At 34.9% G+C, this 25,682-nt stretch overlaps 1 protein-coding gene and 1 pseudogene across 11 annotated transcripts in view; both read right to left on the bottom strand.

Moving 5' to 3' along the window:
- Positions 1 to 25,682, bottom strand: part of LOC145230576 (microtubule-actin cross-linking factor 1-like) — a 141,614-nt gene that overhangs the window by 17,263 nt on the left and 98,669 nt on the right. For 8 of the 11 annotated variants that reach the window (XM_080096022.1, XM_080096025.1, XM_080096026.1 and 5 more), the window contains 40 exons: positions 22,136 to 22,258; positions 21,925 to 22,081; positions 21,654 to 21,865; positions 21,452 to 21,585; positions 21,050 to 21,266; positions 20,812 to 20,984; positions 20,593 to 20,749; positions 20,434 to 20,530; positions 20,259 to 20,362; positions 20,086 to 20,196; positions 19,901 to 20,030; positions 19,633 to 19,832; positions 15,748 to 15,919; positions 15,491 to 15,639; positions 15,291 to 15,426; positions 14,983 to 15,149; positions 12,759 to 12,903; positions 12,489 to 12,652; positions 11,819 to 12,049; positions 11,507 to 11,728; positions 9,245 to 9,457; positions 8,456 to 8,617; positions 8,215 to 8,385; positions 7,811 to 7,965; positions 7,593 to 7,752; positions 7,191 to 7,538; positions 7,028 to 7,129; positions 3,856 to 4,074; positions 3,580 to 3,780; positions 3,395 to 3,517; positions 3,223 to 3,330; positions 2,946 to 3,158; positions 2,720 to 2,801; positions 2,427 to 2,554; positions 2,246 to 2,365; positions 1,991 to 2,096; positions 1,816 to 1,927; positions 1,625 to 1,742; positions 1,432 to 1,560; positions 395 to 595 (listed from right to left, as the gene is read on the bottom strand). In XM_080096022.1, the coding sequence (XP_079952148.1) occupies positions 395 to 595; positions 1,432 to 1,560; positions 1,625 to 1,742; positions 1,816 to 1,927; positions 1,991 to 2,096; positions 2,246 to 2,365; positions 2,427 to 2,554; positions 2,720 to 2,801; positions 2,946 to 3,158; positions 3,223 to 3,330; positions 3,395 to 3,517; positions 3,580 to 3,780; positions 3,856 to 4,074; positions 7,028 to 7,129; positions 7,191 to 7,538; positions 7,593 to 7,752; positions 7,811 to 7,965; positions 8,215 to 8,385; positions 8,456 to 8,617; positions 9,245 to 9,457; positions 11,507 to 11,728; positions 11,819 to 12,049; positions 12,489 to 12,652; positions 12,759 to 12,903; positions 14,983 to 15,149; positions 15,291 to 15,426; positions 15,491 to 15,639; positions 15,748 to 15,919; positions 19,633 to 19,832; positions 19,901 to 20,030; positions 20,086 to 20,196; positions 20,259 to 20,362; positions 20,434 to 20,530; positions 20,593 to 20,749; positions 20,812 to 20,984; positions 21,050 to 21,266; positions 21,452 to 21,585; positions 21,654 to 21,865; positions 21,925 to 22,081; positions 22,136 to 22,258 (6,372 nt within the window). The remainder of the gene's footprint in view (positions 1 to 394; positions 596 to 1,431; positions 1,561 to 1,624; positions 1,743 to 1,815; positions 1,928 to 1,990; positions 2,097 to 2,245; positions 2,366 to 2,426; positions 2,555 to 2,719; positions 2,802 to 2,945; positions 3,159 to 3,222; positions 3,331 to 3,394; positions 3,518 to 3,579; positions 3,781 to 3,855; positions 4,075 to 7,027; positions 7,130 to 7,190; positions 7,539 to 7,592; positions 7,753 to 7,810; positions 7,966 to 8,214; positions 8,386 to 8,455; positions 8,618 to 9,244; positions 9,458 to 11,506; positions 11,729 to 11,818; positions 12,050 to 12,488; positions 12,653 to 12,758; positions 12,904 to 14,982; positions 15,150 to 15,290; positions 15,427 to 15,490; positions 15,640 to 15,747; positions 15,920 to 19,632; positions 19,833 to 19,900; positions 20,031 to 20,085; positions 20,197 to 20,258; positions 20,363 to 20,433; positions 20,531 to 20,592; positions 20,750 to 20,811; positions 20,985 to 21,049; positions 21,267 to 21,451; positions 21,586 to 21,653; positions 21,866 to 21,924; positions 22,082 to 22,135; positions 22,259 to 25,682) is intronic. The other 3 variants (XM_080096023.1, XM_080096024.1, XM_080096029.1) reach the window with 3 other exon arrangements.
- LOC145230578 (uncharacterized) lies at positions 4,298 to 7,020 on the bottom strand (annotated as a pseudogene).

The raw sequence follows: 25,682 nt of genomic DNA, 5'->3' as shown, positions 1-25,682 counted from the left end.
ACTGAATCTTGTGTTGTTGATGTGAGTGAACTAAATTTTGACAAACTAAAATCACTTTCACACTGGGTAAACTTTGCTAAACATCTAATATTTTGCACACAACGTGGCTGGTATTTCATAGATACAACAAAAAGTTAATTAATGATGTTTTGTATGGGCGTAAATGAAATTTACGGCCTTAATTCCGTGCGATAAAAAAGTTCAAACTTTTTTGAAAATTCGGCCGAAACCGAAACATTGGAAAACAGCGGATTCGGCCGAAGTATTTCGGCCAACCGAAACTTCGGTGCATCACTAATATTAACTCACCAATAAAACACAATCCGCCTTTTTGAATAATTTAAGAAAGTGGTACATGATTTGTTATGTAAAATGTAGGTATGAAAAACTGTACCTTAAGTATTTCCATTTGATTCTTTATCATTTCCAGGTCATTAGCTGGTATAAGTTTGTCAATTGTTCCACATTGATTCAAAAAGAATTGTTTTAACTCAGTTGATGTTTTGTAAAAATGTATGGCATATTCAAGGGCCTCATTAAATTTAAATTTGACCTTATCAAACACAGCTTGCAATTTTTGCAACTTCATAGAAACCTAAAAAAACATTTTAATTTTAAAAAACTGAACAAACAGAATAGATAATATTTGCGGGTGTGGTCATTTTGCTGCAATTTGAATAAAAAGTGTACAAATAACACAAGACTGACTGTGGCCATCAGCAAAAGTAAGAATTCACAGTTTTACAGTGGAGTAAAAGGTTTAGAACAGTGGTTCCCAAACTTTATCTGCTCGCGTACCATTTTTTGGGTTCATGCAGCGTTCTCGTACCACCTACAATAATTGTCAGAAAACTCCAGAATTCGCAAATAAAAAATGATGGACAAAATGTTTAATGAATAAAAATGTTACTAAACTTTACTAACTAACTTTACCTTAGTAACTTTAGCCTTTAGTAACCAAAGGCTCGTAAATATTAAACAAAAATTAGTCAAACTTTTACCGCCCTGGCTACAGTGCCACTGTTAACACAACTAGTAGCATATTACAAAATCTGACTTTAAGGATTTATTACGTCGTAATAACAGATTCATAACGTCATAATACACCTATTTCGTCACAAAGAAAGCCTGCTTTACAGTTCGATGCGTCAATCAATACACCAAGGAATTAGAATTTAGTAGGGATACACCAAGGAAATTTTATATAGTATGAAATTTCACGCTCTATGTAACTTGTGTAAATTAAAATAATTACGATAATCACTAGAAGATCATTTGCGATCGTTTGGTGTGAACTGAATAAGTTGCTCGCGTACCACCTTGCAGACCTTCGCGTACCACTAGTGGTACGCGTACCATAGTTTGGGAACCACTGGTTTAGAAGCTCTGATCAAAAGTACATTGTGAACTGGTTAAAAAAAGGGGCAATACCTCCTCAGTTTCTCTGTCAATAAATGAAGTTTCGTGTCCACTCAGCAACTGAATACTCTTACATTCATCACCAAGCATTTGTAACTTGTTATGTTGGTCAACCACAACAAGAATTTCTTCAGTAAGTGCCTAGAAACACACAAATATACTGTAATGTTATGTAAAAAACTTCTTGATAATCACCTCAAATTACCTCAAATTTATGGGTCTGTTGACTCATTACATCAGGGTTTACAACTTGTTGCACAGTGATATCCGTAACATTTTGATACAAATCATCAATTTTTTGATTGGTGTTTTCCAGAAAATTGCTGCAATATAACAAACTAAAGATGCACAGAACATTTCACATTTCAACAGAGCATGTTATTTTATCCTCTATACCTGAATTGTTGTAGATTGCTCAGCAGTTTTTCGAGTTTATTTAACTCCAGTGCAATTAGACTTGCAAGGTCAGTTTTCAAATCTTGAAGTGAATTGAACTTAACCAATATTCCTTTAATGATTATTAAGTAAGTTTAAGTTTAAAGAAAGTACACAACTAAAAACAAGTTGATACCTTCTTTCAAATGATCGTAACCAATGTTTGATAATAAAGCGAAAAGCTGATTCACATTCTCTTCAATAACACTGACTTCTAGCATACAATCTGCAGTTTGTGACAGCTACATAACAAGAATAAAATTAATGAGACAAAGGAACAAATTTAATATTTTCCCTTTGGTGGTTTGATAAAACTGATGACAGACAGTCAAAAATTGATCTTCATTCTGTAAAAGTTTCATTTAAACCCAAAGCATTTCATACAACCAACCTCAAACTTTTGTTTTCGCCTTAAAATTGATTCCTTGTCTATTGAGATAGGGGCAAGTTGATGTAAATCGTCCATCATTGAACTTAAACTTGTAAAAGATGTCTCAATTTGCTGTTGAATCTAAAATGGTTGGTATGTTTGTTAACAGTAAATGTTTGTTTCACACTATAAATAAGCATACAGTTTTCATGAGGCTGCAGGTATTGTTTGTACTGTCAATAATGTTCGACAACATCTCTGACAAATTCTCATACTCAAGCTTCTTCTGTTCACTGTTCAAAATGATTTCTTGGACAGCAGTGTTATTGCCTAACAATAAATTAAAAATAGTATGTTGGTTAAAACTCATTTTCAGTTTCAAAAGAATCCAAGAATATACATTTTTATTGCTGTTGGTTTAACAAAATCACAACTGATGTTGGTGAAAACAATACTTAAACAGACAACATGACACCAAAATGTAACCTACAATACCTAAAAGTTTTTCAATTTCCTTTGTACATTTTGTCATACTTGCAACATGCAGGCCCATATCAGCATGTCTATTAAACAAACTCTGAAATAAACACATTTAATTAAAAAAAATAGCTCTAGTATGGTGCAGTAAAGAGATATGCATTCAGGAAAGTTTAAGCCAAGTAAAATAAAGCAGTAAGCATTTTTGAAAAAGTTATTGAGTAAAATCAATGATTTTAATTACCTGCAGTTTTTGTTTGTGGGTTTCCATTTGAGCAAATTTTTCTTCCTGAATTAATTTTAAACTAGATTTGGCATCAATCATCCATGCTGTCAAAACTGAACTTGATTGGTGCCATTTACAACCCAAGGAAATTGCAAGACTTGCATGTTTGGTGCAAAAAGAATATTTTTCCATGGTGTCCTTTAACTGTTCACGATATCCTTCCATTTGAGCCTAAAATCGCGGTAGAATAAGAATGTAACAGAAAGGTAAAACTGCAACTAAAAATACAAGTTACATTGATTATGTTGAAATCTGATGTTGCAAGTTTACAGCGAAGTTTGTGTAAATCTTGTTCCAGTTTTACAGATTGACATCCTACTTCTGAAATCAGGTCTTTCATTTTCTGTTAAATAATCAAAGCACAAATTGAAAACACCTTATCCAAATGGCACATTTTGTCAAACCACCTGTTCGGTATCTTGTTTAGAAAACAAGTTGTCTTGTTTGAAAGATGAAAGCGATTCCACATTGTTTATGCATTCATTTACATTACCCAACTGCAGTTGACACACATCCAAGTGGTCATTGAACTGCAAGCAAATAATTAAAAATGGTCAATAGTTAAAATTTAACTTCACAAATAAAACTGTACCTCTTTAATTTCATTTGTCAATGCCTCCAAACAATCACAGTGCAAAGCAAATCTTTTATTGACAGTGATGAATTGAGTTTCACAATGCATATGCAACTTGTTTAAAAGTTGAGTACCCCACCAAACAGAAATCAAGGACAGCTTTTCAGAAGCAATTTTTATAAAATTCAAAGTTGGCTTGTGCAAATTTGGGTCAAACTCCTGGTGTAACATATAAGGTTATTGACACATCATATATTAAGTTTACTTAGTCAAAATGATTAAGCTGCGCGCAACCTTCAAAGTATTCTTCAGTTCATCAATAGAAGTTACATCCCCTGTTTCCATGTCAAGGAACTTTTCATTTGAGGTTTTCAACCAATCAATAAAAAGTTGATGCTTCTCCTGCATCTCAGTTGAGACTTCATACATTCCATCAAGCTTTTCTATAATTCGTTTTGCTCTTGCAATAATAGAGTTGAATTCCACACTGAGACTGTCCAACTTTGCATGAGCCTGACAAAATAAACAAATACGATGCATCTCCCGTTGATGCTCGGCCGAGCACGCTTGGGTGCATTATAATGTCACAAACATCCCCTATTCCACGCAAGTTTTGGCATTACAAGGTCGCTTACGTCACCAGTGGTGTATTAAAGCTGTACAGGCCCCAGAAGCACGCGTTTTTTTACAATCATAACGCATTTAAATAAACTGTCATTTTTGTTCTTGTGTATCCTTTCAAAAAAAATATTCGTCTGTTAGTATGTGTTAAAAACTGATTCTTATTGCTTTTTCAAATAGAATTAAAACAGAACATTAATAAACATAATTGCAGAATGAACATACAATAGTTGACATATAAACCCATTCATCAAGTCAACTACAACTGCACACACCAACCACAACATAACACTAACACAAGGTCAAGAACTAAATTGACACCTTGGCACACTGCAACATGGCAAAATCAGTCATGCATCAAACTCAGTGAGGCATAAATAAAAGAACAACTTTTAAATTCAGCTGGAGACAAATTTTAATCTAACAAACTCATTATGTTTTTTTCTTTTTTAAACTTTAAACACAATGACAAAGATTAGCTGCGAACAAAAGCACCAGAACAACATGAGAAAGCAAAGATGATTTAACGAAATTCCATCTTAAAAATCCAGGGTGCTTTCTGGTTAGAAGTCAACATACTTAAAATGCTGTGATTGTTCTTTTCAAACACAAAACCTTTTTCCTGTTACGTTTTCAACTTTTGAGTTCATATTTTTTTACTGCTTGAAAATAAACATCAGAGTGGTAAACTTCACCAACATTTTCTTGTAAAAAGGTCAAATCTTTTTCAGCACCAAAATCAATCTGTGTTTCTTTGGATTTGTCTTCACAACAATCCTCTGGAATATGTGCTTGTGGTTTAGGGCAGGGGTGGGAAACCTTTTTGTATGTAAAGGCCACCAAACAGTTTATCGACACTCGTTAGGCCGCATAGACTATTTCCCAGGCCACTGACAGTGCTGTTTAACCTTCTGACTTGCAGAATGGTCGTTTTGTTATTCCCTCGTAGTGTTGTAGGACTTACTGTCGAAGCTAAATAAAATTCCTGACTGCATTTTCACCTTCACTACAACATTATGGATTTATTTATACTAGAAACTTGCTTGTTTACAAATATCAATTATCTAAGAACACCTTGTGACATCACAGACGAGTTTAAGACATTCGATTATGCGCAAACAATTGTTCTTTTGCAACTCAATTAAGATTGTAGAACCTTGGCCTTTCGGTAGTCCTACGGAAATCGCTGCGTGTAGCACTATGGGACTATTGGCTCTAGTTTTTCTGCGCCTGTTGCAGTCAGTAGTCCCAACATCCTAAAAATGTATTTTGACTTGGAAGGCCGCACTTTGTGCCCCAATAGGCCGCATGTGGCCTTTAGGCCGCAGGTTCCCCACCCCTGGTTTAGGGTCTTTAATCTTGCTTTAATCTTTACTATCATCTTCAGTGCAAGAAGTCGGCCTATGATGACCAGCCTGATCCAAGACTTTCTTGATTGCCAACTGCTCTTTACAAACATGAGCTTTAACGATGTGCGTATCATGATGAACTGCAACAACTGTCCCTTCTTGTCCCAAAACTTTACTACACACAGCTTCAGTACACGTTGTATTCAAGATGGGAGAACATGAACACTCAACCACCGACATACTACTGGAAGATAGATCAGTTGCTAGTGTCATCTTAATTTCCTCGCCTTGGTCAATTTCAGCAGAAACATTTATGACATCATCCTTCACACAACATGGTTCATCATTATGTGGACATGCATATGCCCAATGCATAGTTGATTTACAAATCCAACATCTGGTTGGATGGCCAAACTTATCTTCTTTATTCATAAAACTATAAAAGTCTAGGGGGCTAGCGGGGTAAATACTGGGGTTATCAACAAAAACAAAGTGGAATGCACATCTACCATCTGTATAAGTTTCAGCCACATCCATCAAGCATTTGATGGAAAAACGAGTCAGACAAACTTCGGGGAAAAAAAACAACATTTTAGGGGGCTAGCGGGGTAAATACTGGGGTTATCAACAAAAACAAAGTGGGATGCACATCTACATAACTACATCTACCATCTGTGTAAATTTCAGCCACATCCATCAAACATTTGATAGAAAAACGAGTCGGACAAACTTCGGGGAAAATACCTATTTTAGGGGGCTAGCGGGGTAAATACTGGGGTTATCAACAAAAACAAAGTGGGATGCACATCTACATAACTACATCTACCATCTGTGTAAATTTCAGCCAAATTCATCAAACATTTGATGGAAAAACGAGTCGGACAAACTTCGGAAAAAAAACCCATTTTAGGGGGCTAGCGGGGTAAATACTGGGGTTATCAACAAAAACAAAATGGGATGCACATCTACATAACTACATCTACCATCTGTGTAAATTTCATCCAAATCCATCAAGGATTTGATGGAAAAACGAGTCGGAAAAAAGAAAGAAAAAAAACAAACATTTTGAGTAAAATCAATATGTGTCCCCTTCAGGGGACCCATAATAAACATAATTGCAGAATGAACATACAATAGTTGACATATAAACCCATTCATCAAGTCAACTACAGCTGCACACACCAACCACAACTTAACACTAACACAAGGTCAAGAACTAAATTGACACCTTGGCACACTGCAACATGGCAAAATCAGTCATGCATCAAACTCAGTGAGGCATAAATAAAAGAACAACTTTTAAATTCAGCTGGGGACAAATTTTAATCTAACAGTATGAATATGCAAATTTGCTGCTCGGGTCAGTTTGTGCAACTGCTCGGCCGAGCAGCGAGCATCAAAAACAGCGATGCTCGGTATCGAGTACTCGGGTTCTGGCTCGGCTCGGCCCATCCCTAGTACATTTAGAACATAACAAAGATAAAGCTTTGACTTACAATCAAATTGTCATCTCCTGCACATTTGCTTAACAATTCTCTACCTTCTGTGATTGCCTTGCTCAACATGCTGTTTTTGGAGGAAACATCCACAAGAACAATCTTAAAATGTTTAAAGATGTTTGAATATTTTTTACCAGCCCATGATATTCGAATACCATACCTGACATGACTCTATGGCATGTTTAATAAACATGGGTTTGGCATCAAGCACATGAACATTGCCTTTCTCATCCTCCCATTTAGAAAGATGCATGTTGCTTTCAGAAACAAAAGCAAACAAATTCAACAATCGATCATTAAACAAATGTGACAGTTTTTTGTTGTTTTCCAAAGTGTTTTTGCGTCCTGTTACAAAACTGGAAATTTCACTGTATTTGTTCCTTAGATTTTCAATGAAATTTTCCAATGATTGTAGGTTTATATCATTGTCACAAAGCATTTCCTTCAAAGGTGTTCCTTCAATTTCACAAATCTCTGTTTCATGATGGTTGATGTCCCGTGCTAAAGCCTATCAGCAATTTTGTTGTGATTTCTGTCACATGCAATTAAATATTCTATGTACCTGCTGGTGACTAATTTCTTTCTCAATGCGATCATGTAGATTTCCCGAAAACACAATATCCGAGGCCTGTTTTTCAACCTTCTGGAGCCATTTCTTAAATCGGTTAGTTAATCCATTGAATATCCTTGCCTCTAATACTATTTCAGTTAATTTCTCAGGCCTTTAAAAATAGCAGATTTTTATTTTGTAATTGGTTGAGTTTTCTATTTTTTTTTAACCTTTCTGTTATTTTCTTCCACACACCATCCCATCTAAGTTTCAGCATTTCCAAATTTTTATTGTCTTGCTCGGAAAGATTGCTTTCAACATCCTGAAACTGTCCAATCAATGATAAAAGCACTACCTGTTCATTCTGAAGGATTTCTTGCAGTGCCTTAAAAAATAAAGTATGGACTGCATTACTTGCATAAGAAAACACTTATTGAAAAATGACATTTTCTTTGAAAGCGAAAAGTTACCAACCACTGTAGTAATTGTAAAAGTGTATTTAAATGACCCAAGTTGAGTTTTTAAGCGTATTACAAACTGGTGCTGTTTTATACAAACAAGTTGATTTTGTTTTTAAAAACTGGTTTTAACATTCAAGTAGCTACAAATACACAAGACAAAATTACACACCAACCTTATGTTCTTCCAGTTGCACTGCAACTACACTGTACTCCCATGAAGGTGCTTGTTGCTGAGCAATCATTAACTCAACATTTTTCAACCAGGTAATGTAAGACTGATAAACATCTTGAAACTGGCCACATTTAATCATAGAGCGTTGCACACTTGAATCATAATTTCCAACCTTCAATTAAATTTACCAAGTGATAATAATCCAACAATTTTGAATGGGTAAAACAACTTTCAACACTTACAAGTTGGTTCAATTGTTGCCACACAATATCAATTGCTTTCAATCTGTCAGTGATATGATTGGTTCGCACAGATTGATGAGCAGAGTATATCAATTCATAACCCATGCTGTTAACAGCATTGGTTTGCTTTCGTGCAGGAACCAGTGAATTTTTGCGAAACACCTAAAACAGAATAAGTTTTTGTTTCTTGCAAACTTAGAAACAGTTCACACAAGGATTTTATATTTTTTACAAACAGAACATAAAATCAAAAAACTTCCCTTTTATATATTATACCCTATTGTTTAAAGCCATTTAAATAATAATGCAATGTGAAGTACAAACTATACAAATCTAGTTTAATTTGGCTACTTCCCTAACTGCAAAATGTCATGTAACTTAGGTAGCCTATAACCTATTATCTTTTGCAGCAGTACTTAACATTTGTTGCACTGCAACTACAAGAATGGTTGTGATATTACAACTGAGCTTAGTATTGGTAACAAAAGCTTCATTTTGCCACCTGAATCATGTTCTTTAGGTGGCTTTCACCGTTATGCATGTTAAAACATAGTGTTCAACTTAAAAGATGTGCCAACACAGACTTCCTTGTATTGCATAAACTTTATGGTGACATTTTAAAATGCTACATGAACAGTTGGTTTGTTTCAGTGTCCTTGCAGTGACCGGACTTTTGATTGAATATAATTGTTACTGCAGAGAGTATATTGGTTCACACCTGCAATTATTACTTCAGATGTTTTGCTGAAATCATTTTAAACATGATAAGTTTAGGAAATTGCCACCTACCTTTAAATCTTTTTGCATTTCAAGCAAGTCTGCTAAATTTCCAGAGCTGGAATCCTTTTGTTTCATTTCATGTATCATTGCATTTAAATTGTCTTCAATAAATTGTGCTTCTTTAAAAAACCCTTGAAGTTTTCTGGAAACATCCTCCACATCATTCTTCCTTTTTTCGGCATTGGCAACAAGACGATTCACATTACGAAGCAGAGCTTTAATCTAAAAAATAAAATTTCATCCAAAAAAATGTGAGTACCTAAACTCCTAAAGAATGTCCAAAACCACTACCTAAAAAAAGATAAATATGTACAAAACTAGAAGGGTGGCTTAGCACATATTGCCATTGCACATACACTGTGACCTATTTCTTAACATATATATATATATATGTCATACACTTTATTTATCATCGGTCCCATATCAGCCACTGTCTCTTATAACCTTAGTTGTTTCTGCAAGCAGAAACTCATGGGTCCCCCACACATGCAAAGTTGTAAATAATGCATTTTGCAATATAACTATCATAAATTTTGGTGCTATCTGTTTAAACAGGGCGATAAAAAAGTCTGCAGACATAATCATGCTATATTAGGTACAAACTAAGTCGCATTCAATTCAGCCATTGTTTGCAAAATCTAACCAGTTTAGGGGTGAATGGGGTAAGTGGTGGGGCTACAGAGTAAAACTTAACAATCAACAATTCAAAATAGAATATTATAAAAATTGTCTAAATTTTATGACATTGTTAAAAAAGTTAACCCTTTTTGAGGGCTAATGGGGTAACTAATGGGACTGCAGGGCAAAACTTGAAATTCGACACCTAAAAATGACATATTGCACAAACTGTCACAATTGCATGCAACTCGGTCAATGTTTAGAAAGTACACCCATTTAGAGGTTACTGGGGTGAAGGTGGGTCTCACAGGGTAAAAGAGATCAATGGGTGATGTATTCTATAACTGTCTTTATTTCATTAAATTTGGACATTGTTTTAAAAATGTACCCATTTTAGGGGGCTGGTGGGGTAAATCTTGGGGATGCAGTGTGAAACACAACAAACGACACCTAATTATGGCAACCTGAACAAACTGTCAAAATTTCATCTAATTCGGACATTGTTTAAAAAATTCACACATTTTAGGAGGCTGGTGGGGTAAATATTGAGGCTGCAGGGTGAAACAAAACAAACGACACCTAATTATGACAAAATAAACATACTGTCAAAATTTCATCCAATTCGGACATTGTTTAAAAAATTCACCCATTTTAGGGGGCTGGTGGGGTAAATATTGGGGCTGCAGGGTGAAACACAACAAACGACACCTAATTATGACAAAATGAACATACTGTCAAAATTTCATCCGATTCGGACATTGTTTGAAAAAGTCACCCATTTTAGGGGGCTGGTGGGGTAAATATTGGGGCTGCAGGGTGAAACACAACAAACGACACCTAATTATGACAAAATGAACATACTGTCAAAATTTCATCCAATTCGGACATTGTTTAAAAAATTCACCCATTTTAGGGGGCTGGTGGGGTAAATATTGGGGCTGCAGGGTGAAACACAACAAACGACACCTAATTATGACAAAATGAACATACTGTTAAAATTTCATCCAATTCGGACAATGTTTTAAAAATGTACCCATTTTAGGGGGCTGGTGGGGTAAATATTGGGGCTGCAGGGTGAAACACAACAAACGACACCTAATTATGACAAAATGAACATACTGTCAAAATTTCATCCAATTCGGACATTGTTTAAAAAATTCACCCATTTTAGGGGGCTGGTGGGGTAAATATTGGGGCTGCAGGGTGAAACACAACAAACGACACCTAATTATGACAAAATGAACATATTGTTAAAATTTCATCCAATTCGGACAATGTTTAAAAATTTACCCATTTTAGGGGGCTAGTGGGGTAAACACTGGGGCTATCGAGTCAAACGAAACAAATGGCACATCTACATAACTATATCTACCATCTGTGAAAATTTCATCCAAATCCACCAAAGATTTCATGCCAAAAGTGCATGGAAACGCTTTGGCGGAAAAAAGAAAAAAAACAAGAAAAAAACGGAGTGAAATCAAGATGTGTCCCCTTCAGGGAAGGGGACCCATAATTAATTAAACTTGGGGATCAGTGTGTTAGACAAAAACACTTCATGTAAAAGTAAGACAAAACCCTACATGTAAAAAAGCAAATATCAACTCATAAAGAACAAACAGCCTGTCAATTGCAAACCTATGGTTACACACTTACATCTCTTTCATGGTTGCTCACACCAAAATCAGAATCAGAGTAAGACATATATCTGTCATCCAGGTCTTGTATTGTGTGTTTTAATGCAGTAACATTTTTCAGTACTGACAAGCTTGACTCTTTCTGTGCAGCCATTTGTTCTTTGTTCCTTGAAATTGGATCAAGATTATCAACCAAATTTTCAGCACTTTGAAGATCTTCAGCTGCTTCAGATATTTCTTTCTGAAAAGTTTTGATTAAAACCAGATTGATAATGGTTAGCAATAAAAAATGATATTAAATTAAAATAAATCAAAAGTAAAGCAAAACAACCTCGAATTTAAGAACATGCTCAAGGTTGGCCTGAAGCTCTGCATTTTTAATTTTTAAATCCTGGAATTTTTCAGCTACACCATTGGCTCGTTCAATAAGGCCTCCATCACATGCAGCAATGTGCAGTACAGATTCACATGTACCGTCTTGTGTGTCACCACTCAAACGCTTGGCAAAGTCACATAATGCAAGCACATTACTAGCTTCATCACATAAATCAATGTGAATATCCTTGAAAATAAACAAGCAACTGTGGTGTGTCATGCAAATTAAGGTGGTAAATAAATTTTACACATGCAAAGTAACTTAAAATTGAATGCACTTGAAAATGTTAACAACCAAACTTAGAATCATTTTATTCTGCATTAAATTGAAAACAGTTGTTGTGTAGCAAATTTATTACCATAAAAATAACATACATTAAGCAGTAGGAACAAACATATTTAAATTTGTCCCATCCTGTTTGTTTATTGTAAATAAAATTCTTCTGAGTTTTTAAATTTAAGTGTAGTTTTGTGTAGCATGCAAGAACAAGACATAACAGAAGGACAGTGTATTTTAATTGTGGTTCAACAAAAAGTACACAACCACTTTGAACAAAAAAAAACTCAAAAAATCTTAACCATAAGATCTTCACCTATGTGAGTGTATTAGATTCGTGCAAATATACCTTGGCAAATTTGATTTGTTTGGCTGTGAGACCTGACATTTCTTTTGTTAATTTGATGTGTTTCTCAATTCCATTTAGTCGATTTTCTATGTCTTTGGCCATTTCCTCAAATTTTAAAACACCATTTGTTTGACTAAGAAGGTTTTCTTTCAACTGATTGATATCTAAAACAAAATTTCTCAATGCAACCAAAACAAACAGCATGCCAGGGAAAAAAACAATGCCATAAGACCAAATACTTTTATCACACTAAAACATTTAATTACTTACCACCTTGAACAACATTGAAGATGTTTTCTGTTTCAGTAATCAAATTAGGGTGTTTCTCACACCGACAAAATTTACGCACTTGCTCAAACATGTTTTCAATTTTCTTTTGAAGGATTTTATTATTATCCACATCTTTTTGAAGATCCTATAGTTATCAAGTTAAAAAACACAATTATTACCACCAGGGTCATACCATCATATAACTAGAAGGGTGGCTTAGCACAGTTTTCCCTTGCACATACACTACAACCTATATTGAAATGTTAATATGTTCCCTAGACTTATTTTAAATAGGGTCCCATAACATCCACTCTCTTTTATAACCTTAGTCGTTTCTGCAAACAGAAGCTCATGGATCTGCATGCACAGTTGTAAACAATGTATTTCACACATGCAATGTTGCAAACAACGTATTTGAAGAGATAACTATGAGAAAGTTTCGTGCTGTAAGGTCAAACATAGTGATGAGTGCTAAAGGTTTTCCTATTTTATGTTTTATCTGGAAAAAGGAGGGTTAAATAGTGAGAAAATAGACTAAAACACACACAACAATCAGCTCATATTAATGGCAAATTGTACAAGCTGTCCCAATTTCATTGAATTCAGACATTGTTTAAAAAACTCACCCTTTGTAGGGGGCTAGTGGAGCCTTTTTGCATTCTGAATTATCTACATAACCGTAATAACCATCTGTGAAAGTTTTATCCAAATCCATCAAACATTTCATGGCAATGCAAGGTAGACAAACTTAATGAAGAAAAAAAACAAAAAAACAAAACAAGAAAAACAAACAAAAGAAATTGAGTAAAATCAAGATGTGTCCACAAAAACATTTCTCCATTAAAAACGACTATGTTAGCTATGGAGTGTCTTGGATAAAATAATAAAACAGCAAAAACTAGAAGGGTGGCTTAGCACATATTGCCCTTGCATATACACTATAACCTATTTGAAAAAAATAATATATTCCCTACACTTATTTTATATTGGGTCCCATATCACACACTGTCTTTTATAACATTAGTTGTTTCTGCAGGCAGAAACTCATGGGTCCCCACACATGCAAAGTTGTAAATAATGCATTTCAACAAATAACCATGTGAATATTTGATATTGTAAGGTCAAACACAATGATTGGTACTGAGCATAAATAAACATGCTATGTGGAGTGCAAACTATCTAAATTTTCTTCCATTCGGTCATTTTTAAAGGTTTTTCTATTGTATGTTCTATCTGAAAAATGAAGGGGTAAATAGCGAAAAATTAGACTAAAACACAACAATCAGCTGCTATTATTGGAAAATTGCACAAGCTGTCCTAATTTCATTCAATTCAGACATTGTTAAAAAAATTGTCCTATTTTGGGGGGCAAGTGGCGTAAATGTTTGGGCTACAGGGTTAAACACAAGAATCAACACCTATAAATGGCACACTCTACAAGCTTTCCAAATTTTATCCAATTCAGACATTGTTTAAAAAATTCCCCCTTTTTAGGGGGCAAGCGGGTAAACGTTGAGGCTATGGGTTGGAAAACAACAATCAAGACCTAACAATGGCACAATGGACAAACTGTCCAAATTTCATCCCAATCGAACAATACTTAAACAATTCACCCTTTTTGGGGGGCTAGTGGGGTAAATAATTGGTCTCTACTCCAAAACTAAAAAAATATCAAACCACAATAACCCAATCCACAGTCCTGTAAATTTTTGTCCAAATTGGCAAATGTTTAAACATTTGGCCACTGGAGGGGCTTTTAAGCAACAACCGTTGATGCCTCTGACATCATAAGGCTGTTAACACCCCCTGACTGTCGACTGCAAAAACAACCCACAAACATTAGTAATGTATATATGGTTGCCTTTAAAACATCACACAAAACTAACGTTTGTGGTGCGCACCCACCACATTTTACATTTTGGGGTCACGCGGGGTAAATACTGGGGTTATCATGACAAACGAAGCAGATGGCACATCTACATAACTATATCTACCATCTGTGAAAGTTTCATCCAAATCCATCAAACATTTCAAGGCAAAAGGGGGTGGACAAACTTCAGGGAAGAAAAAAAAAAAAAGAAAAAAAGAAATCGAGTAAAATCAAGATGTGTCCCCTTCAAGGAAGGGGACTCATAAAAACTGTAAATATGCTTGTTTAGATTTAATCAAACCTGGTACAGCAGCAAGCAAACGCCTCTCAAGGAAAAAAATAAGCCATGCATACCTGTAACTGTTGCAGTTTTGCTTCTATGTCTTTACGTACAACAGGCACATGACCAAAAGAAGATAGTTGTGATGACACAATCTTTAATGCATCCTTAATGCTTTTGCAGGATAAGGCAATTTCTTCAAAGGTTGTTTTGGTTTTTGAGACTATCTCTCCATAGTTGTCTGAAATAAATTACAGCAATATAAAGACTGGTCTGAAGGTGGGCCTTCTTGCAAGGAAAAAAACCCACAGAAGTATGTCAAGAGAAAAAACCAAACTGACAAGACTATTTGAAAAAAGCAACTGTGTTTACAATGAATTACCATAAGCTTGTGATGCACTGTTGTTGGCAAAGTTTGCCTTCGTCATAATGTCACTATGTAAACTGTTGGAAAGAACGTTTGATTTTAAAAGATTATCAGCTGTTTCGAAGACTTCAGTGTACTTTTTTTCACCTTCCTGAATAGTTATAAAACAGTGGTGATAATTCAGAAAACTAACTCTTAACATTATTTAAACTCACCCCAAAATTAAAACTTTCGTGGCTACTAAATGTTTCATTTTCATATTTTAACCAAATCCTGTTGCATTGAATTTCAGTTTGTGCAATTTTGCTGCACACAGTTTCCGACCAAGACTGTAATTCCTCGAGAACAATGAACAATGCTTTTACTAAAAAATCATGTAATTCTAAATAATTTACTATTTGAAAAGCCATTACATTTGACATTCTACCAAAGACACAAGAATTATATACTAAACGTTTACTAAATTACATACTTTGTTTCAATGACTCAGACTGTTGAAATGACAAAGCAACAAGATCTTCCTTCAAGCTATTCCAGTCAGTCCAAATGAGATCAAACTTTTCTTTAAGTTGTGGAAGTATTTCCACAAATTGGCTACATTCCTCTAAATGTGATTCACGATTCACAACATCATCCAGCAGTGCCTTCATTACAACAAAAGGTACTGTAGCAGAGTTCAATAAGTTTGGGGAAAAAATGACACATGTTGCTGAACAGTAAATACAGGGGCCAGATTTAAAACAGTTAAAACTTTTCCTAAAAAACTTAACAGTAAAAGTACTAAGAATTAAGGGGCTATTTTGAAGAAAAGGTATATGTAGCAAATTGTCCTTTTTTGCATTTACACTTTAACCTATTTCAAAACATTAATATATTTCCTATGCTTATTTTGTATTGGGTCTCATGTTAGCCAGTCGTCTTTTGTAACCTTAGTTGTTTCTGCAGGCAGAAACTCATGGGTCCCCACACATGCAAAGTTAAAAACTAGAGGGGGGTGGCTTAGCACATTTTGTCGTTGTATTTACCCTATAACCTATTTCAAAACATTAATATATTTCCCATGCTTATTTTGTATTGGGTCCCATATTAACCAGTCGTCTTTTATAACCTTAGTTGTTTCTGCAGGCAGAAACTCATGGGTCCCCACACATGCAAAGATAAAAATAATGCATTTCAAGAGAAAACTATAGTCCACATGCTGCCCAAATTTAGCCAGTTCCGACACTGTTTAATAAACTTACCCATTTTAGGGGGCTAGTGGGGTGAAATTGGGGTTACAAGGTTAAACACAACAATCAGCTCCCAGTAATGGTAAATTCTGCTAGTTGTCCGAATTTCAGCCAATTCAGACACTGTTTAGAAACTTACTCATTTTAGGGGGCTAGCGGAGTAAATAGTGGGGTTATCAGGACAAACAAAGTGGGATGCACATCTACATAACTATATCTACATAACTATATCTACCACCTGTATAAGTTTCAGCAAAATCCAACAAACATTTGATGGCAAAACAAGTCCGACAAACTTTGGGAAGAAATATACCCATTTTAGGGGGCTAGCAAGGTAAATACTGGGGTTATCAACCAAAAAAACAAAGTGAGATGCACATCAAAACTAGAAGGGTGGCTTAGCACATATTGCCCTTGCACATACACTAGGATCTATTTTAAAACATAAATATATTTTCTATGCTTATTTTGTATTGGGTCCCATATTAGCTATAGTTTTTTATAACCTTGGTTGTTTCTGCAAGCAAAAACTCATGGGTCCCCACACATGCAAAGTTGTATATAATGCATTTCAATAGATAACAATGAGTAAGTTTGGTATTGTGAAGACAAACACAGTGATTGGTACTGTGCATATTTAAATATGCTATATGGAGTAAAAACTATTTAAACTAGAAGGGTGGCTTAGCACATATTGCCCTTGCATATACACTATAACCTATTTTAAAACCTAAATATATTTCCTTTGCTTATTTTGTATTGGGTCCCATATTAGCCATCGTCTTTTATAACTTTAGTCATTTCTGCAGGCAAAAACTCATGGGTCCCCACACATGCAAACTTGAAAATAATGCAATTCAAGAGATAACCATGAGAAAGTCGGGTGTTGTGAGGTAAAACACAGTGATCGGCACTGGGCTTAAATAATAATACTATGTAGAATACAAACTATAAAATTAGATTCACCCTAGATATTGTTTGAAGTATGTCCTATTTAATGTTTTAAAAAACTGACCCATTTTAGGGGGCTAGTAGGGCAACTAATTGGGTTCGACACACAAACTAAAAAATATATAAAAACCGCAATGACTCAATCAATAGTACTGCAAAATTTCAACCCAATCCGCCAATGTTTAAAATTTCGACCACTACAGGTGTTTTGAGCAACAACCGTGTTAGGCCTACAGGGTTGAACACAACAATCGACACCTATAAATGGCATACTATACAAGAAATCCAAATTTCAGCCAATTCTGACACTGTTTAAAAACTCATCCATTTTAGGGGCCTAGCGGGGTAAATACTGGGGTTATCAACAAAAACAAAGTGGGATGCACATCTACATAACTATATCTACCATTTGTGTAAATTTCAGCCCAATCCATCAAACATTTGATGGAAAAACGAGTCGGACAAACTTCCGGGAAAAAATACCCATTTTAGGGGGCTAGCGGGGTAAATACTGGGGTTATCAACAAAAAAAAAGTGGGATGCACATCTACATAACTATATCTACCATCTGTGTACATTTCAGCCAAATCCATCAAACATTTGATGGAAAAACGAGTCGGACAAACTTTGGAAAGAAAAAAAAAGGAAGAAAAACAAACAAACAATTCGAGTAAAATCAATATGTGTCCCCTTCAGGGAAGGGGACCCATAATTAAAAAACTCATTTTAGGGGGCTAGTAGGATAACTAATGGAGGTTCAACACACACAAACTTAAAAGTAGTAAACCACAATGACTCAATCAATAGTACTGCAAAATTTCAGTCCAATCTGCCAACGTTTAAAATTTCAACCACTAGAGGTGTTTTGAGCAACAACAAGGGCTGTTAACAACCCCCGAACTGCAATGGCGCAATAACGATAATTGACATACTTTACAAGCTATCCAAATATTAGCCAATTCTGACATTGTTTACAAACTCACCCCTTTTAGGGGGCTAGCGGGGTAAATACTAAGGTTATCCGGACAAACAAAGTGGGATGCACATCTACATAACTATATCTACCATCTGTATAAGTTTCAGCCACATCCATCAAGCATTTGATGGCAAAACGAGTCAGACAAACTATGGGGATAAAACATTTTAGGGGGCTAGCAGGGTAAATACTGGGGTTATCAACAAAAACAAAGGGGGATGCACATCTACATAAATATATCTACCATCTGTGTAAATTTCAGCCGAATCCATCAAACATTTGATAGAAAAACGAGTCGGACAAACTTCGGGGGGAAATACCCATTTTAGGGGGCTAGCGGGGTAAATACTGGGGTTATCAACAAAAACAAAGTGGGATGCATATCTACATAACTACATCTGCCATCTGTGTAAATTTCATCCAAATCCATCAAGGATTTGATGGAAAAACAAGTCGGACAAACTTTGGGGAGAAGAAAAATGAAAGAAAAACAAACAAACATTTTGAGTAAAATCAATATGTGTCCCCTTCAGGGAAGGGGACCCATAATAACTATATCTACCATCTGTGTAAATTTCATCCAAATCCAACAAACATTTGATGGAAAAATGAGTCAGACAAACTTTGGGAAGAAAAATAAAATAAAAAAACAAAACAAGAAACAAACAAAACAATTCGAGTAGGGAGAAGGGGACCCATAAATTCAGGGAAGGGGACCCATAAGTATGAGCACCAACCATTGACCTACAGTAACCTAAAGTGAAACTTTAAACAACCATTAATGACCTTTTGATACTTTTTCAATAGCAGTCCTCAGTGTTTAACAATAACGTTTTGCCTAATTTATACATAACTCATGTATTGTTTCTCGAGTTTATTTGTCAAAAATAAAGAAGCTACATTGTGAAGAAACATTGTTCTTGCGGGGATTTGCCATACAAACAAGTTGACCTTCTCTGAAAAGATCTAGTTCAATTTTTGACTTTTTTGTTAAGCAACCTATTGCCTGACTTATAACATAGTATCGTTTAACCAGTTTAAATCACGCCTAAGGTATAATACCTTTGCCCAACAGAACCATTTGACTTAACTTATTGACTTATAACTGTTATGAAGTATGAACGAAAGGAACACTATTGAATCAAATCAAGAAAATACATTGCATGTTAATTTTTTTTTAATATAAACAAAACATTTGTACCTCAATCTGTGCATGCTGTTTGCTATACACTGACAGTTCTGTGCATGATACATTAAGCATTGAAAATATTGTTCGTTTGTCCTGCAGCCATTCTACGGAACGTTGATGTTTGTCACAATACTGTTCGTAAGCATTACATTTTTTTAACAAGTCCTGAAGACATTTACTAGATGATTGCAACAAATCATTCCATCTGGCATCTAAGGAAATCATGACAGAATGTTATTTAATGCCCCAGTATGAAACTTTTCGTAAAGTGTAAACCTACTTAGCACATTAAACTCATCTTTAACAGAGTCAAAATTAATTCTTTCAGCATGTTTCCTTTGTAAAGCAGCAGTGGTACTTTGCAAGTCACTATATTCCGTTGTGCAACTAGATACTTTGTCTTTCCATTTCTAACAGGAAAATCAGTGTTAAATAGGAATTTTATTTTTACCGATGATAAGTTACCTTGTATGCTTCCAGGGTTTCTCTCAATTTTTCGATTGGTGGGTTCATTTGGTTTTCCCATTCAGATAATTGAGTCATTAACATATCCAACAAACTTCTGAATGTGTTAAACTAAAAAATATATTGAGTTTTACAATTATCAAAAAAAACCTCCTCCCACTATAAGAAAATACCATGTCAAACAATTGTTTTATGTCCAATACCAATTCTGTCAAATTGATTTTTCTTTCAGAAACTTTTTCTTTTGTTTTGTGAAATGATGTTTTTTTGGGTTCTTCTGTAAAACAACATTGTCATTTACCTACACATATTCTGAACATAATAACTAAAAACTATGTAAACAATAACCTCCAGTTTGTTGAGGGACAGGCAGTGAAAATTCAGATAGCAAAAAAGGCTCAAAAGTAGGGTCCACTTGAATGTTATTACCTTCCTCCAGAAATTGCTGTAATTTGTTAAATTTTTTACACTATAAGGTAACCAAACATTAATACTTATTTTACAAACCTCCAATGCATTTATGTCTGAAGTCACAACATCGCTCTCCATAGTTGAATTCATATCATACATGTACACATGGCAAGACACTATCCAATCCTTAAGTTTTGAAAGTGCTTGTTGTTTTTTGTCCAGTTGATTTTTGTGCTGCTCCACCTTGCACTCACTAAAGAAACAATAAACCCATCAAAAAACTTTAAACCTAATTTTTTTATTTCATACACCTACCAATCCGAAAAATCATGCAAAGTAGTTTTCCATTTTTCTTTTAGAGACTCCAATTTGGCAGCAATGACAGTTGTATCAAAACAACAGTTTACCAACAGCATTTCACCACATGATACTGTTTCTAAATATTTGGGTTCCTTTTCTAACAGTGATGATTGCAGCAGTTTTATACCCTGTATAATAATATTGATTGTTAATGAGGTCAAACCAATTAAAAATAGGCTACATTAAACTATACCTTTAATTTGTCCAGTAAGTTATGCAACAATTGTTGCACTTTTTCCAAATCTTTTTCTTCCCCACTCGAATGTTTGATTAATTCAGTTGCTTGCACATTTGTTTCATCCAAAAAGTTAGTTATTTCTTTTTCATAAGATTCAAACATTGCAAGTTTGTTGTGAGTATCTGCAAGATGACTGCACCAATGTTCAGCTTCATGCTTTACTTTTGCATGTCTGTGATAGAAAACATGGTCATGGTGACAAATAAACAAAGGAAATATGTTTTACTGAATCAGCCCTGAATTTGACAAACAAACACAAAAACAATATATTTACATTTCTTTCAGCATATGCATACAAGTTTTCTGTGTTTTCTGATAAAGCAATGAACAGTTATTACTTAAAAACCTATTACGTACAGTGTTACCAAGTTGGCAAGTGTATTTTTCAACGAGTATCCTGCCTCACTTGTTCCTGTAGCAAACAACTGCACGCATAAATTTTGTACATTTTCCATCATATGGCTAGCCTGTTCCAACTTTTTAGTTGCTTCCTGAAAAATGATTTGAAAAAATAGGTGAAACTTACATAGAGCATTATCACATGACAAAATTAACATACTGCCATGTCTGAAATGTTATGTTCAACAACTTCACTGGATGCCCAACAATCTTTCTTGCTTGCAGCTGTTTGATAGCTGATATCTTGCAACAACTTTTGTAAACTTTCAAACTGATTGCGAACAACTTCTGCTTGTTGCAATGTGGAAAAAAGTTTTGAACATAGGTTTTCTGTTTTGTTGACCAATGCAGTGTATCTTTGCCGTAAACCATCTAAAATAAAACATGTCAATTTTTTACACAAATAGCTAAAAAATCCTTTGTATAAAAACCTTGAACTTGGTGGAGATTAGAGCCATCTTCTGTAAGATGTTGATACACATGTGCAGGACACAACAACAAACTATTTAAAGCTGAATTGACATCCTGCAACATTCCATCTCCATGTGATATTTTTGCTACTAATTCTTCCACCATTTTAATTTGCTCCTGCATTCATTATGTTAGAGTATGGGAACTTTACTATTACATGTTTAACACAACCTGCAGTGCATTGGGTTCCAATGGTACTGGAAGATCACAGACATTCTTTGCAGTTTCTTCATGTAAATCCAACCACTTCACAACTCCAGCTTTCTTTGATGAATAGCACTCCAACACAGCAGCCTGGAAGAACAAGAAGAACTTTGATATAGGTGACTGACAAGATTCAAGACAAACCCATATGTTCAAATAAATTTCGCCCAAAGCAATAAGTCACTGATACTTATATTTCTAATCAACATTTTTAAAGATACAAGTTTACAACAATACATGCATATGTTTTGGAAGTGTTCAATTCACAAAAGTTTGCCGAAGCTATGTAAGGTATCAGTTTTTATTGTTTTGAAACTACTACAAGCCACAGTTGTGGCATTGGCTCGGTGACAGTCAAGGTGTTGCTAGTCTGTAAAGGAGTGTTCAATATGATAGTAGTCAATTAAGATGTGTATCTTTACACACATTCAATATTATGGATTGTTTCTGTGCAGTCCACTAGGTGTGCCAAGTTAAAAATCCCAGCTATGCAAATATGTTAACAAACTGAATAGTTACCCTAGGTATACACTGCCAATTTTTATTTCATATTGAACGATTTATCATATAGGCATTTTTACATACTAATATGATTGTTTTTTTTACAAGACTGGTCTATGTACAGAAAGTATCATTTAATGGTTTTTTTTTATCTTAAAGTAATAAAATATGCAACCCCGTTCTAAAAATAAAAATGCATCGGCCCATTTTTGACTTGATGCAAGCCACTGAAATACTGTATATAGCAGCAAAGAAGCCAGACCAACTACAAATGAAATGACCATTGCCTTCACAGCATGATACAACAATCCAAAAACGTAGGAGCCTAATTCACAGCGAAAACATTGCCAAGTTGTATAAACGGTCCATCAAAACCTGAAACAGAGGCCATTACCCATCCCAAACCAGTCAATCACTCTGACTGGTGTCTGCAAGCATACAAGTGTGTTTTGCTACATATTTGGGGCTGGAAAGGTATTCACTTGACCTACCAGGCTAAAATTTTAAACAACAAACAAGGTTCACCCAACAGATGTTTCAAATTTCAGAACATTTGGGCATTTTTAAACTAAGGACCTACAAACCTAAAAACGAATATTTTATGGTAAAAGGGTGAATCCAACTAAAAGCTATGAAAAGCTTAAAACACTTTGTAATACACCAACCAACAAAGCATAAAACTACAGGGCCATGGGTTCTATTGATCCCTATTATATTATTAAAAACATGACCCTGTAGTTTCATGCTTTTAATAATATAATAGGGATCAATAAAACCCTTGGGGTTCGGCGAAGGTCGTAGAAATAAAACTATATATCGTATCTTTGATGATAAGAAGCATGTGAGTTTAAGTTTCTTACCCATGTGAGTTGACATGAAAACAAAAAAGGCAGGCTTGCATGTAAAAGTGACCTCAAAGTTGGCCTTGGGGTTCAACGAAAGGTTGCAGAAATTGGTTGGGGTCAGTACATTAAAAAAGGTTAAGAACCACTGATTTATTGCAGGCAAAAACTCATGGGTCCCCACACATGCAAAGTTGAAAATAATGCATTTCAAAAGATAGCCATGACAAAGTCGGGTGTTGTAAGGTAAAACACAGTGATTGGCATAAATAATAACACTATGTAGCCTACAAACTTTTTAAATCAGATTCACCCCAGATATTGTTTGAAGTGTGTCCCATTTAACATATCTTTTCAAAAAAAGGAGTAAGTAGTGGTATAATGGGGTGAAACAAAAAAAATAGACACCTATGAATAGCAAATTCTACAAGCTGTTTTTCATTCAATTTGAACACTGTTAAAAAAGAGTCACCCATTTTAGGGGTCAGTTGGTAAAATTGTGGTGCTACAAGGCAAAACACAACAATTGAGGACTTAAAATACTATGTTCAATAAACCTTGCAAATTTCATTTTATTCCGATGTTTTTTTTAATTTACTTATTTTAGGGGACTGGTGGGGTAAAGGAAATATAGGGTAAAACACAACAATCAATATTTATAAATGGCAAATCCTACAAGCTATCCAAATTTTATTTGAACTAGAAAGGTGGCTTTCTGATATACTTCCATTTCATATATTCTATATCCTATATTATCAATTTACTATACAAATCATTTGATCTACACATATGATTGGTTTGTAAACAAAAACGAATAGGTCCCCACACGTGTGTTTGTGCGGATCTACGGTAAACAAATGACACGGTGATTTTTAGATTCTTAAGGACAAATTTTTAGAAAGAATTAACGCAACAATACAAAAAATTTGTCCGTATTCTTTTGGCACCATTATTGTCATATAATTACAAAAACATTAAAAAAAGACCGAAACAAATACAGACGAATCCGGTTAATCGCATCATCGATTTGCCACGGGTATTTGATGCGATTATGCGATAATCCGGTTACTATGTAAACAGAACATGCCGTTAACGCAAGTGCTCATTTTCACTTCCGTGACGCTCAACTACGGCAACGTCGCAGAAATACAACCTACACTGATGATGACAACAGAGATTGTTGAAACGTCTGAACGATGTATTCTATATACACCAGCACCTTGGCAGTAATGTTTATGATTAAACTAGAAGGGTGGCTTAGCACATGTTGCCCTTACATATACACTATAACCTATTTTAAAACATAAATATATTTCCTTTGCTTATTTTGTATTGGGTCCCATATTAGCCATCATCATTTATAACTTTATTAGTTTCTGCAGGCAAAAACTCATGGGTCCCCACACATGCAAAGTTGAAAATAATGCAATTCAAGAGATAACCTGAGGAAGTCAGGTGTTGTAAGGTAAAACACAGCGATCGGCTTAAATAATAATACTATGTAGAATACAAACTATAAAATTAGATTCCCCAGATATTGTTTGAAGTACCGTAATTTTCCAAGTATAGTGCGCCCCCGTGTATAATACGCACCCTAAAAATGGCATGTCGATGCTGGAAAAAAGCCTGTACCCATGTATAATACGCACCCAAATTTTTACTCTTAAATCCGTAAACAAAAAATTATTTCAGAAAAAAGATCATCTTTTGAAACAACCGGATGTTATTCTGCCGGTCAGTATCACTGCGCATGCGCTCGCAAACTCGAAAAAAAATGTTTAGGAATTGTGTAGGGTACATCGTGACAGCAAACGAGATCTTACTGGTCGCGTTCAAGCGGAACCGATCTTAATACTTGCAGAGAACATTTTTATTTTTAAAACACAAATGAAGTTTAATATGTATCAGATTAAAATACCTAAAAATCAGAATAATTAAATTCAAACTTATATACAAAATTTTAGTTCGATCCGTTGCATATCGGCAATGATATCACCCCATTTGCGTTGTCGCTAAATGGGCAGTGTGCAGTATTTGACAATAACACACCATCAAGGATTGCACCATCGCATCAAACGATGTGTCGTCAATTATGAATTTTACTGACTAAGTGTGTTGGGCAGGATAGCTAAATGTGATGCGCGATTGACAACAAACAAGAAGAAAGGTGT

The sequence above is a fragment of the Phallusia mammillata genome, chromosome 5 (assembly GCF_965637545.1).
Source record: "Phallusia mammillata chromosome 5, kaPhaMamm4.hap1.1, whole genome shotgun sequence".
In the NCBI taxonomy this organism is placed as follows: domain Eukaryota; kingdom Metazoa; phylum Chordata; class Ascidiacea; order Phlebobranchia; family Ascidiidae; genus Phallusia; species Phallusia mammillata.
Note: the sequence above shows the minus strand (reverse complement) of the source record. Positions and strands in the feature narration are given on the sequence as shown.